At 45.2% G+C, this 13,688-nt stretch overlaps 1 protein-coding gene across 1 annotated transcript; it reads right to left on the minus strand.

Annotated features, from left to right (window-relative positions):
* Window positions 1-703: 703 nt before the first annotated feature.
* Window positions 704-10,725, minus strand: SH2D4A (SH2 domain containing 4A). The gene is made up of 9 exons (XM_027721704.2): window positions 10,438-10,725; window positions 9,513-9,672; window positions 8,833-8,992; window positions 6,934-6,999; window positions 6,397-6,532; window positions 4,974-5,190; window positions 4,434-4,564; window positions 3,794-4,014; window positions 704-2,274 (listed from the first exon to the last, which is right to left on the minus strand). The coding sequence occupies exons 1-9, from the start codon at window positions 10,610-10,612 to the stop codon at window positions 2,182-2,184; spliced, it is 1,359 nt and encodes a 452-aa protein (XP_027577505.1). The 5' UTR covers window positions 10,613-10,725; the 3' UTR covers window positions 704-2,181.
* Between the last annotated feature and the right edge of the window lie 2,963 nt (window positions 10,726-13,688).

A 13,688-nucleotide genomic window follows, 5' to 3' on the forward strand; every position in this document is an offset into this window, starting at 1 on the left:
GTCAGAGTTTCACAAGTTATGTGAAGCAAGTCATTCTTACTCCACAGACTTTTGGGGTGACTAGATTTTGGAGCAATAGATAGCCAGTCTTGAGGGCATCTGTTCTGGCAAGATAGCTGCCTTTGCAGTCAGTTCAGTGATCTAAACGTGTAGGTACAAAACTTTATGTTTCTTTCCTCACAGAAGACAGGTGAAGCTGGGAATCTTTGAAAAACTGAGGCATGACTCTCAAACGTGGGATAGATGTGAACATGGATAGTGGTTTTCCCTGGGCTATACCGAGACAACATTTGCAAATAAGTAGTTTAATATAAAGTTGTGTGAAGCTACTGGTCCACTGTTCAGTAGGGCAAACCCTGAGGAGTTTTACTATAGATCTTAGAGATAAAATTGATTAAGTTCTGCTATGTTCATGCCAGATCAGCCTGGACCTTATTTCTGCAAGTTAACACCCTGCCTCTCAAAATGCCTTTTTAGAGGCATTTAGACTTTCTCCTCTGTCTTTACCAGCCCATAGGTATGCAAACACTTCATGATTTGTCTCCTGCAGGATAACAACTATGGCACATTCTCCACATCAGAACAGATGTTTTTCTCTAGGGTCTTTGAAGGACATTTTGTTTTGGCCATATTTTTAGAATAAACAGTTCATAAAGAGGGAATACAAATAATCTGATACCCCTTCTCATGATTGAAGCAGATTATGTTTAAGTTATTTCTTTGATACATAGGATATAATGCTCAAGAAGCTCATTAAGTCAATTGAAGTGCCAGAGTGTCATTAGATTCAGAATCTCAGTTTACACTAAGGCTTTATTTCTAGCAAAGTACACCTGCTGTAACTGGAGTGCAGTTTTCCCCTTTCCTTGAATGAAAATTGCCTGTCAGCATAGTTGTAAATTTTAAGACCAGATGATTATAATTTCTTTTATTCTATATCCCTCAAAACACAGATCAGTCTAAGACTAAGGTTTTGACTGCTCCTTCAAGTTAAGCAGAATAGCCCTGATCTAACAGAAAAAAGGAAACAGGTAAAAACAGGTAAACAATTGAAACAAGATTGACTATTGTTCACTATTTGAGGATAGTGTCTCTAAAACTTTATGTTAACAGATTAAAACCACAACCTTCAGCTGTAGAATTTGTCGTGCAACAACATGAGGGAATCTGAGGACTAATTTGTTATGTGATTCTGTCCAGGCTCTTCCTCAGTATTCTGAATGATGTATTTAAAAAGCAGTGTAACAGATAAGGAGAGAGAATATTACATTGAAAGAACAACTTCTATAATGAAGTTTACACCAGATGCATCTGAGTAATCCGGACACGACTTGCAATAAATAACTCCATTTTGGAAAATATCATTCTTTACTGGCAAACACTCTTCTGTAAACTGTATTAATACTGATATGGGTGCTGCTTTTTACGTTTTTTATTCTCTGTACCTGCGGTAGTCTTTTATACAAATGCCTCTGTCCCTTCTTTCCCTTTCAAAAGGTTAATTCCTCTCAATGCAGAAAGGCCTGTGTAGGATTTAAATACAGGTTAAAAGAGTGGGGATCTATATTCAGAGGCTAGAGGAGTTTAAAAAATGTACTCTTCATGAAAATCCATCATCACAGAGAGCACCTTTCACCGAAAGGCGCTCAGGGTTTGCTTGGATGTTCAGTTTGAATGTCCTTCATTTCAAGGACACAGCATTTTACAGAATTAAGCTTCACATTATGTAAATTACATATCAAGATCGATTCACCTCTCCAAGTTGTTATGTGCCTTCAGGAAGGTATGATTTCATTCAACTGTAGGTACCAATCTATTTCCCAGATGGCACACAACCTTGCATTCAAGAACAAAAGGCAGCTTGAATACAGAAGTCCCTGAAAAAATCTGCAAAAACCCACTGAAAATCTGTGGCAGTATCTCCCTGTTCAACTGATTACTTCATCAACTCATTCACTCCATTGTCTGGGATACATCCAGGTGCTTTGCAGCTTGCTGGGCTGATGCATCCTTCAACTCAGTTGATATGATAAACCCACAACAGTACTTATCCTCCTACTGCTTCATTTTGAAGGATATGAAATAGAGGCACTTAGGGTTTCAGGTAAGTATCAGCAGCTCTAGTTCCAAGTTCAGTCTTTGTGAATACAAGCATGGGACTGCACAGTGAGACTGGGAGGTTCACTCAAAGAGAGAGATGTAGTCTGGCTCTCGGTCCTCTTGGCCACATGGGTAAAGCAGCAGTTCCTTCCCCAAGGAAGTGATGGGTTCATCCTGTTGATATAGGATATGATCAAACACCTGTTTTCAAACAGACCCTACCTGTCACAGCCTCACAGGATGGACAGCAATCTCCCCGCCTCTGTTACAGTGTGGCCTCATTCATGCCACTGTGTGATCCAGCTCAGTGCCCTGGGGAACCTGGGGTAGGACAGAAGTGGGTGTCCTCTGTCTTCATAACACAATATTTGTGCTCAGTGCCATGACTCAATGACACAACTCTGGCAGTGCTCAGAAAGAGCTGTGCTCATCTTGTAGGAAACTACAGCTTCTATGACATGAAGTGGTGTGCCCTGCCTAGAAAGTGCTGGAGCAAGGACTGTGCAGCGTGCAGGTAAGCAGGACCATGTGCTTCTGGCTATGTTTGTGGGAGGGACAAGGGTGGATCCTAGAGTGAGCACATACCCTCTGCTCAGGCAAATCCTGTTCTAACCAGGGAATTCCCTGACAGTACAGTGTCTGCTTCCAGTCTTGTCCTCCATCCTAGCAGCAGATGCATGGTGGGGACTTGCCTTCTTTCATGGTCACCCAGTGGGTGATAAGCAGAACCCACTGGATCACTTTGGCAGAGTGGGTTTAGCCTGCCCACATCTGCTGTAGTGCTGGGGCTCTGTAGGATTCATTGCAGACTATGGGCATGGCTCTATCTTTGATGTAGCTATGCACAGCCAGGCTTTAAATCCCCTGGCTCTGGAGTCAATAGCTGTGTAGCTCCTGCTTTCAGTGATTTCAACCTGAACTGTGAAAACCACACAAGAAGCAAGTTCTGGTAGCCCAGGTAGAGTTCCATAGAGCAAATGAACATAGATATTGCCCTCATGTCAAATTTTGCTTAGGCATGTCTGTATTAGGCTAGGCACTTATTTAAAAGAAACAGGGATTTTAAATGAACCTACAAAGCAAAAGTATTGTCTTGTCCCTGGTCAGATCTTACAGTGAAGGAATGAACAATCCATCTGGCTCTCCTTGGAGCCCATGTAACTGCAGTCAGTGCTGGTAGACACTACTGTTATTGCTGCAAGAATCTGCCAACCTTCTTCCTTCCCTTCTATTTTTTATCTTTGCTCAATATCACACCTTGCCTGCTTTTAGATTATAAAGATACCTTGTTCTCTTTCATGCTGAAGCTGGAGGCAAGCAGGATTTTCTGTTTACCCAACTTGCCAGAACACCACAACCACAGAAAATACGAAAGAAAGGAGTCTATATGAGTATGCTGTCACCTCTCACCTTAGCAACATTTCTAAGCAGCACGTAAGTAACTTGAGCCTTGTGCAAGGTGTTCTGTGTGCTTGAGAGTGAATGAGTCAGATCTAAGATGTTTGAGATGTGTTAGGCCACCTGAGATGTACCAATCAGGCTGACATACCCTTCTGGAGCAGCACACAGGATACCCAACAGCAGTTAAAATGGGTCTAGTTACCTACTTCAAAATAACTGCATCTATTCTTTCTTATTTTGAAGTGCCCTGAGGCAATTAAACAGTTAATGAATGCATTGATAGATGTTTTACCTTGTGGTAGTCTACAAGGTCAGCCAGCGTTGAATGTTGCAGCTGGTCCACTCCAAGGAAGCTGTAGGAATCACCGGAGGCATCAATGAGGAAGTGTTTACATCCTTCCACAGACCGATAGGAGAGCACATAGCCTTTGATTTTCTCACTGACCCGGATCAGAAAACTCCCTGGTACTGTTTTATCTAGAAGCTCCTCTGCTTTCTTAGAGGTTAGGATACCTGTTCAAAATTAAAACACAGAACTGAAGGGAGAAGAGCATTTGTGCAGGACCGGACAGAACAGTTCTCACAAGAAATCTGCTTTACTGCTCTAAACCCAGTCTGTGGCACTCCCATCCCTTTTTTTGTTGCCCAATAGCCCAGGAGGAACTGTACTGCCATTGCTAGTAACAGACCATGGCCACGGGCTAACTGCTCTACCTTAACTGCTCCAGACTTGGCCAGCTATGAATGACAGATGCACAGGGCTTGAAAGGACAGATTCCATGTTATGAGAGAGAACAGCATTGCAGTTTGTTGTACACTGATTCCAGTACAGCAGCAGCTTCACTCCTGGGCCCAGCCTATGTTAGCAGCCATATATCAGCAGAAACAACTCCTTAAACAGTTGGTTTGGAGTGGGAATGCTCAAGACTCACCATGGAACCAAGGTGCTATTGTGTCCATGGTTTTCAGATAGCCAGCTCGGAGAGGGAACTGCTCCTCTTTGAACCACCTGATGATGCTTTCTTCAGTGGAATTGGAGATTGTCCTCTGGATTCCCTCTTTCCTGTTAGAAAAGACCGTGGTTTGTGCATCAAGTTCGAATAGGTTTTGAGTCCTTGCACTGAACTTACCTTTTGCTTAGGATTTTAAGAACATCCATAAACAGGCAGCTTACACTACTGCAGCTGTGTAGAATATGGTTTTTAGTGAACATCTGGCATCACAGAGGCTGTATGCACTTGCACTCCAGGCTTAGGACACTCTACTAAATAAACCTGTTACCCTCCAGGAGTAAACACCTGAAGGCCTCATCACGCCCTAGGCTGGAATATAGCCTAGGCTCTGTATTTTTCCCCATGGGGTGTCTCTTCCACACAAGGAAGAGAGCTAACCATTCCCATCTCAACCATCCCATGCTAGAGCAGAAGAATCTCGTCCCTTCTCCCCTCCACAGGGCATAGGGTCTTCCTTACCTAATCGCTCTCCCATTTGCTGTCACAGGAGGTAGAATTTTAGGCTTGGGGGGAAGAGGTGGATACTGGAGTGGTCGCCGATCTCCTGCTACGGCACCCTTGGAAATATCTGCCTGCTTCCCTCTGTGGATGCCCTGAAGTGAAAGCCTCCTGTAGTCATCCCTGGCTTGCCGTGCAAGGGAGCGTCTCTTCTCATCTGCTGCCTTGGATTTCCGCACTGGAACAAAAAAGGAGTCCTACATGAGTGAACAAGCAGGCAAGTTTAAAGCTTGCTGCCCTTTGGACATCTTCCTGCTTGATGAGGTGGAAGAATAACCCATTTCACAAGCTGAAAGGTTCACTCAATTGTGAGACCATTTGCCACGTGTCTCCCACGTGTTACGTGGCATCTGCCACTTAACAGGGTACAGTGTTTACTCCTTCAAGACACTAAAAATCTGTGTTTTTTATGGATACCAAGTCCCTTTGTACTTATAGACTTCTTGGTTTGGTTTCAGATGCTGACTCCTCATTCAGATATAGATTTCTGTAGTGCCTTTAATGTAAGCAGGTGGGGAGCAGGCCATATGGAATTAAAGCTGCTGAAATGACCTCAAATTAGACTTTTGAGGGATTTGAAATTTCGAGCTGATCCATTTTGGAGGGTGGGGGAGAGTCTTGCTGAAATTATTATGGAAAGTGGAGAACTTGAGTGTGGTTTTCTTTCTTTTTTTTCTGTAAAACTGCCTTGATTGTTTAGGTCCACCTCACCCTGGAGTCTGTAGGAGTAACCAGCTCTCTAGTCAACTTTTTTTTTTTTTAATCAGTCAGGAAAATAGAACCCCTAGCCTGAAGTGGAAACAACTGGTGGTACAGCATTGCCATCTACTGAGCAGCAGGGAAGGAACTGGGAAAAAAATGCATCAGGTTCTCCCTCGGGAAGTATTTGGCAGCAGTGATGGATGCTGCTGCAAGTCTCTTACTGTTTGCCATTTTCCTTCCTATCACTGGGATTCATTACATGAGATAGTGCAGCAGGGCTCTGCTTAGATGGGATCATGCCTGGATGACAGGGAAGCTCTTTTTAATTAGTTCTCGTCACCCATTATCCTTGTCCTCAAGAGCAATGGTTACTGCAAAGTCCTACAGAAGGCCAGCTTCTAGTTTAAGATTAATTATCCTCTCTACACTCATGTAGTTCCTTTGTTGCTTGTTTTAATATAGTATCAGTAGGAAAAGTTTTCCATTTCCCTTCCCAGCTCTAGTCTCAAGGCTCCGTGGACTCAGAAATATTTCTGATAATGCAGTGCTGTCTTTCTTGGCAATACTCTCCACCCACCGGCCTATTATTCAGTTCCAGTGTGACAGCAGAAGGGTTGAGATGACCCCACAGAGCTCTAGAATTTCTCAAGCCTCATAGGAAAAAGTTATCCCAAGATCTTACAGAATTCCTGCCATTCAGGCTCATTCTCATCCGACTTCTGCAATGTTCTCTGGCTCTCTGTGCTGGGGTGGCTCTGTGGTATTGCCTCCTGGGAGTCTGTGGTCTCTTCGGAATTTCTCCTCTGTGCTTCCTTTGGCTATGAAAGAAACAGTATGTTCAGCTTTGTTGCAGGCAAGTTTTAATCTTGCTTTTTAGCTAGCCTTGAAATACTGGGAACTCCATTCGATATTGTGAATCCCTCCAGCTTCAACAACATGCAGATCCTCTGTCTTTACTGCAGATGACAACAGAGGAAGTGAGGGGAAATAGTCTACCAGAAAACATCAGGAGCATCTCCCTGTGCTACTCCCCAGTCTGCCAGTCTGGCCTGCTTTGTATCATCACCTAATCGTCACACTGTACATGAGGAGCATGGCAACACTGGTCCAAGAGGTGAGAACATTCTTAGGTCAGACGAGGCTTTGAGGCTGACAGGGACTCTAGGATAAAACCTGGGCCCCATTCAATGTTTCAGCAGCATCATAGGTTGCCACTTACCTTTTGGAAGCTAAGTTTCTTCATTTGGCAGTCTGCCAGCATCTGGTGAACATCTCTGGTTCCCCTCTAAGCAGAGCAAAAGAGCAGTGAGAAATAAATGCGATGTTAGGACAATTGCTCTTCTTTTGGAGCAATAGATGTATAATGCAGCAGCAGTCATGACATTTGTTAACAAATTTTGCCAGCCTTCTCTGACAAACATTGGGTTTTCCATCATATTAGGCCTAACATACCACATGAGGAGAACTCAGGAGTGTCAGGATTGCCATAAGCATGTCTAGATTTGCTAAGCAATGCCCCCAAGTACTTCCAGGGAGCAGCTTCTTTCCTCCCTCCCCCTAAATCAATCCCTTGCAGAACTTGCCATCCACAACTTTACAAGCCTGTGCTTGTTTGTGGCTATGGCTGTGGTGTTGCAAACTCCTGCTCAACAGACTGACCCAACTAGCTGCATATCTCCTTCTTGCTCTCCCCTGCAAACCAGTCTGGCTACCCTGACAGCAGTTTCTAGCTGAAACCTGCCTTTGAAGGTGAACAGTTAGATTTGTCTTTGAGCAAACACCCACCCACCTCTCCATTGGACCCTGACTGCTCCCACGGCACAGTGGGTAATGAGGTAACTGTACTACACTGCTTACCAAGGACATGCTTCTGCCACCTACTTGGCTAATATTTAATATGAACATGGCTTTACAATTTCTCTCTCCTCCAGGAAACTAGGAACTTCAAATGTGTGTGAAGCTGCTTTTTCTTAGATATTTGTCTGTTCCCTGCAACAGACAAAGCACAATGCCTGGATCCCTTACATTAAATGGGAACTAAATCTTTTGGAATTAAATTTTTGGTAGTAGCTTTGGGTTTGTTTTTTCTTTCTTTTCTTTTTTTTTTTTGTCAGCTGTGACTAATAACTTCCTATAAAAAAATATCTCCCACATAGTTGCTCAACTTCAGCAAACAGTGCAGAGAAAAACCTCATGTGACTCAGAGGCTTTTGATAAAGGAGAGAGCCACTCCAAATTCCCTTCACTATTTTGGTAGCAGCAGGAGAGCATGTTGCCAAACCCCAGCCTTCTGTTATCATGTTTTTTATGCCGAAATATGGTGTAGCTGTACGATAAAAGAATATACACTCATACAAGTTCATTCAAGGCTGAATGAAAACTGCTGAATGAGATTGGACTTCTCCCATTAAATTGGCAGGGTGTTCTGTTCCTTCTGTTCAACTACAGTTGCATGGGTAGTTAATTTAACTCATCTTTTTCTCAGTTCTCTGCAAATGGCTTTTTGTAGCCAGTTAAAAATTAGAAATGTATTTATTGCTGGAGAAAAATATTTCTGTAATAAAACACCACAGGAAAGCAGACACTGTAGTTACTGCATTTCAAATTGTCCTGTGCTGTCAGGGTCATAAGCTGTTTTCTAACTATTTTAGAAGACCAAAAAACCAAAGAACCACGCATGTCAGATGATGCTGGTAAAATTATCTTCATTTGTTCTTTTATAAAAGTGGATAATCTGTCTAATGGCTGTAACCTTACATGTACAGATCCTGGGATAGCCTGCCTGGTCTTGCCCCAGAAGCCATCCAAACCAGCCACAGTGCAGGAGGGAAAGTACTGCACCCCTCATTTTACCCACAGAGAATGGAAGCAAAGGAATTCAGAGTAACTTATCTGATGCTACAGAGCAGATCTATCCTACCTGAGAATAGCATGTGGACCTCCTGAGTCCCAAGGAAGGATGTAACAGCATGGCTTCTTCTCTGACTACAGAAGAAAAGCCTTAACAGATGGATGGCTTTTTTTCTTCTGATTTCTATTTACAGCAACCAGGATTTGCTGCACTTCCTAGTTCTCAAAACATGCGTTTCTGATAGCTGTGGGAAAAGGGGAAAACTACCTTTGTGAGCTCCTGGCTTTTCCCGGTTGTTGTATCAGTCATTTTTCTCCCATGTTCCTCCTTTGTCTGCACAGTGCTTTTTTTATTCTCATGAAGATCTGTCTCACCCAGTAGTCCTGGTTGTGGGTGTAGAGACCATGTTATAGAAGAGTCAGTCTCTCTGAAATGCAAGAGAGAGGACTTAAGAACTCGAGGGAGTCACCTTCTGCTCCCTGAGCATCTTGCAAGGAAGCTGCACGTGAGCAGAGCAGTGCTGCATTGAAGCCATGTGCGTATGGGCATTTATATTTCCAAATCAGGTAGGTGCAGTAATTAATTTAATGACTTGTGGTGAGCAACTGTTGTCAGGCTGCACACCGGCACCTCTCGGTGAATCAGTGGAATCCAAGCTCACCACCTGCCACAATAACAGTGTTGGCATTTCCTGTGGTCTGCAGAGTGTCCTATGCAGGAGCCACATCATGAGAGGCTCAATGAGCCGGAGCAAGTCTCAGGCTGGAGCTGGTCTCTGCCAGCATTGTATGTCCTCACAGAAAGCCAACCTTTGCCTGTGCCTTTTGCCTGCAAGACCAACACGTGGTAACCACAGCCCCTACAGAGATGACCCCAGCCTCTGGGTCCCTAGAAAAGCCTTCTCCTCCATGTCAGCCCACTCAGACCCCCAGCCGAAGTGTGCTTACCTGCCCTCCTTGCCTTGCTCTCTCGCCAAGCACTTTGCTCTTTGTGCCTGGATCTCTTCACAGATGGCTGCATATGGTTTATCTGAAGGATGCTCGCCCATCACCCAGACCCAGACATCATTGTCAGCACCGAGTTTCCATGTCACTGACTTCCCATTGGCTGGAAAAGAAGCAGCTCTTTGGCAAATGCTGTTTGCTGGATAGCAGGGTCTGTGTCCCACCTGCTGTGCCCTACTGGCTGCTGTTGATGACAGAGCCTCTCCAAAAGCAACTGTATGTGGGGAAAGCTCAGCTGGGAGGCAGCCCACACTTTGCATTTTTTTCATGTTACTGAAACCAGGTCAGTGAAGGAAGTCTGAGTCTGGGGGCAAAGGAGAAGGCTCACTACCATTTGTTTTCTTGCTTTAATTCCTGGCTACTGCCCTCCCCAAACTGTGTGAGGCTGAACCACCTGCAAAGAGAGCACTGTGGGGGAGAGCTGGGAGAAGAGTGCTATCTTCCTAGCAGTCAGCATGCTGTGCAATCCTGGCGAGCAGATTTCAGATCTAAAGTCTCAGTGGGAACTGCAGATCTGGTGCCTCAGGACAGATATTCAAATCCCTGGTTATGTTAAAGACAGAGGCCCCATTTAGTGGGAAACTTAATGAGATGCACCTCCTGGGGGCAAATAAGCCCTGTCTTCCCAGTTAGGGGAGCCAAGCAATTTGGTCAAGGACAGAGTGTCTGGGTCAGGGAGTAAAACCATAGTGCCTCTGGTCAAAACTACCCCATTGCAGGTGGGTTTAGTTACGGTTTGGAGATAAGCCTGTTATATGTCCATGGGAGAAGAATTACTCTAAGGATACATTACCTCCTGTTTCCAGGGAGCAGTTGACTAGGCCAGATATGTGTCAGAAGGTGAAGCAGCCAAGAGGCAAAGACTTACCTTTTCTTGGCAGTGGCTTCTTTGCTGGAGCCTTGTCCACAGCAGCTTCTCTTTCCTCCCACCGTCTGATCTGTTCCTGCCTCATCTTGAAGAAGAGGATCTGCTTCTGCTCCTCGCTGAGTTCTGCCAGCAGGTCAGGATCGATGTACATGTCTGATAATATCTGTTTCAGCATGGCTGCAGGTTTCAGTTACACCTTTGTGGCGGTGATCTCCAGGGATAAGATCCTCTTCCTGGCTCCAACAAGAAAGAGTCCCTGCCTGTCTGAGCCTGGAGTAGGAATGCAGGCGCGCCAGAGTAATTATGCTTCTATCTTTTTTTTTTAGCTCAAACTTCCTGCGCAGACCAGAAAAGTAAATAAGTATCTTAAAACCTGCTGTTAAGATTCCTTGAAATAGGAGGTAAGCTCAGCTCCCACGCAGCCCTTGCCTGCTTTGCAAGGAGAGCTGGCTAGAAGGGGAGAGTCCAGGAGTGGGGAGGTTGTGTTGATACTCTGATAAACCCAGCTGATAGTATATCAAAGAGAGAGAGCACTGCCTGTTAGTCATCAGAGGTGCGGCTGAGTTGTGCCCAAGTAAACATTCCTGCTGGGCAAGGAATCAATGAACCCATGACTAGACGGCTCCTCCTCCTTCCAAACAGGAAAACTTTGATGATCAAAAGCCCAGCCTGCCTTGTTTTGTCAAAGAAAGATGGGGAGGACTTTTGGCTCTGCTTTTGAGGTGGGAGTGGGAATTTTGGGGTGCTCCCATCCATCAAAGGCAGCCTCCCAGCAAGTCAAGGGAGCACAAGTAGTGCAGCTGGTTTGAAGAAAGACAGCGTGGATGGTCAGTGTCTGAGACAGCTCCCGGTCTGACACATCTTGCTGATGCACCTTGCCCACGTGGTGAGCGTGGCATGGGACATCCCTGCCTGACAGGATGAAGTGGATGGGGAGAAGGAGCACTCCTGTTCCTGCACAGGATGTTGGCTTGTGTATAGTGCACACTGGTGAGGTACTGACACCCGCCCAGCTGTGCTATGTGCTCATGGATTTACATTTACAAAAAATGGGAGCTCTCCTGTCACTTAGGAACTTAGCAAATGAGAAAATAGAAATGCGGACTAAAGACCTTGAAACCAGTTCTTTTCCTTATCTTATCTGGATAAACTCGAGGAGACCAGGAGATTGTTTGGCAGTGCTTTTGGTGACACAGGGAGGCTGACAGTCATGTGTGAAGTGCCAGACCAGAGCACGGGGGCTGGTTGGCCAGGGGTGGCAGGGGCTTCCTGGACAAATTCTTGGGAAATGTTGTAGTCATCAGGCTACAAGGAGATTAAGCCAGTGGGTTTATTCATGTCCTTCTGCACAAATCCTGGGAGTCTAAGGAACAAGCATGCTAGGACAGAGCACAGTAGGTGGGAGGAAGAGCTGGTGAGGCAGTAATGTGGAGGTACAAAGGGCAGAGACGTGGCAGAAGAACCTGTGCCAGGGTGAAGTGGGACTGTATATTAAATTAAGTTAATGAGGTCAAATCAATTAGCCATCTTACAGGAGATAGACTGAATCCCTAGGGACCCAAATGTTGGAAGAAAAGTGTTGGGAGCACCTTCAGCTTCAGAGTATGACTGCTTGGTTCCTACCATATAAAATAACAGAGGCAGCAGGGGAGCCAGCAAGTGCAATACTGAAGCTTTCCAGGGAGCACACATGGAGCACATTTAATTAGATAAAATGGGGCAGCACAACAGAAGCCTTCATAAAGTCAGACTCTCAGAACAATATATGCTGTGTTGGTCCACCTTCCTCTGTCTCACATCCATGCTGGGATCGGGTAGGCTGTCCCAAGCATTCCCCTGCTTCTGAACATGGCTTGCATTAAAACTGCTGAAGACAGAGCTGGCCGGAGCCCCAGTGCATTGTAGTGCCCATGCACTTTCATCAGGGAGAGCATGAAAGGAGCTTGGAGCAGCTGGAGGAGCTGTAGGCAGGGAGACAAGGAGTTCCCTGAAGAGCTCCAGGCATCGACAGAGCAGCCCACTGTCCCAGCATAGCCTTGACTGCAGCAGAGGCCAGGAGCAGGAGCAAAAGTCCCTGGGAAGGTGCAGTGATCAGGAATTGGGAATGAGCCTTCTATTTCTATTTTGTTTCTCTGATTACTTAATATTTTCCCTATTAAAAATGTTAACTTAATTCCAGAAGGAAGCATGAAGCTAACGTTCCAAATTTGTATTGATTTGGCTTTCTTGATTTAAATAAAACAAAGGCTTTTTGGGGAGGTGGTCTGATCTGGGCAATGCTTTCTGAGTACCCCACAATAGCAGAATTGTTCCAGCTCAGCAGGGAAGAGGCTTGGGCTGTCCTTGAGCTATGGGGGTGGCAGCTGTAGAGAGGGAAGAGCTTTTTGTGGGGAGGGTGTTGTTGAGCATTTCCTCAACCCTTATTTATGCATCCTTTGTGGATCTGAAACAGTAACAGAAGTAGGATAGCTCTGGCCATCTGAGCTTGATGATGTGGCAGAGATGCCTTCCATGGGCTGACAGAAATTAATCACAATGTCTAAAACTGAAGGGGCTTTTAACAAAAGAGACTTGTTACATGCGGGGAGATGAGATACTTTTATTCCCTTCAGGTGTAGTTCATGAGCTTGAGTCCTGCACCCTGCTCTTTGTATAGCAGTGGGTAGCTTGAATCCACCTCACCATCATGTCAGCCCTCTTCCTCATCCCTTGGCTGCACAGGAGGCATTGAACATGACCCAGAGTGGCTTATGTTGCAGAGTTAAAATTTGCAGTGAGCAAAGCTGTGGTGGTTAAATGGTATTTCTTTCTCCATCTCTCCCAGTGCTGCCTCTTGGTGCTGTAGGTGCTCTTCCTCACTCTGGGGTGTGCTTCTGTCTTTGAAGGTTGCGTCTTGTATCTTCTATATCCAACCTGACTCCTTCTGCCTGACCAGGTTACCTGTTTCTCACAAAGCACTTGGGAGACAGAGAGGGTTTATAAGGATTGCAAGTTTTTTCCTCAGTTAAATTAGGCTTCCTGGGACACGACTCATGAGAAGCCATCAGCAGAATGCATGCAGCAGCATGTCCCTGCTGCTCTGGCTTCTCAGAAGTGGGAATGGCTTTGCTGTGGCATTTACTTAGTAGGACTTGATGTGCTCTGACATATGCAGTGGTGACAAACTGGTAGTCCCTTTTTCCATGCCTGGGGACACGGTGTGTTGGCAAGATGGAAGGGTGCTCAGAAAACAAGTTTCACAGTTTTGCAGA

The sequence above is a fragment of the Pipra filicauda genome, unplaced genomic scaffold (assembly GCF_003945595.2).
Source record: "Pipra filicauda isolate LSUMZ 115617 unplaced genomic scaffold, ASM394559v2 scaffold17_size4572894_pilon, whole genome shotgun sequence".
Taxonomy (NCBI): Eukaryota; Metazoa; Chordata; class Aves; order Passeriformes; family Pipridae; genus Pipra; species Pipra filicauda.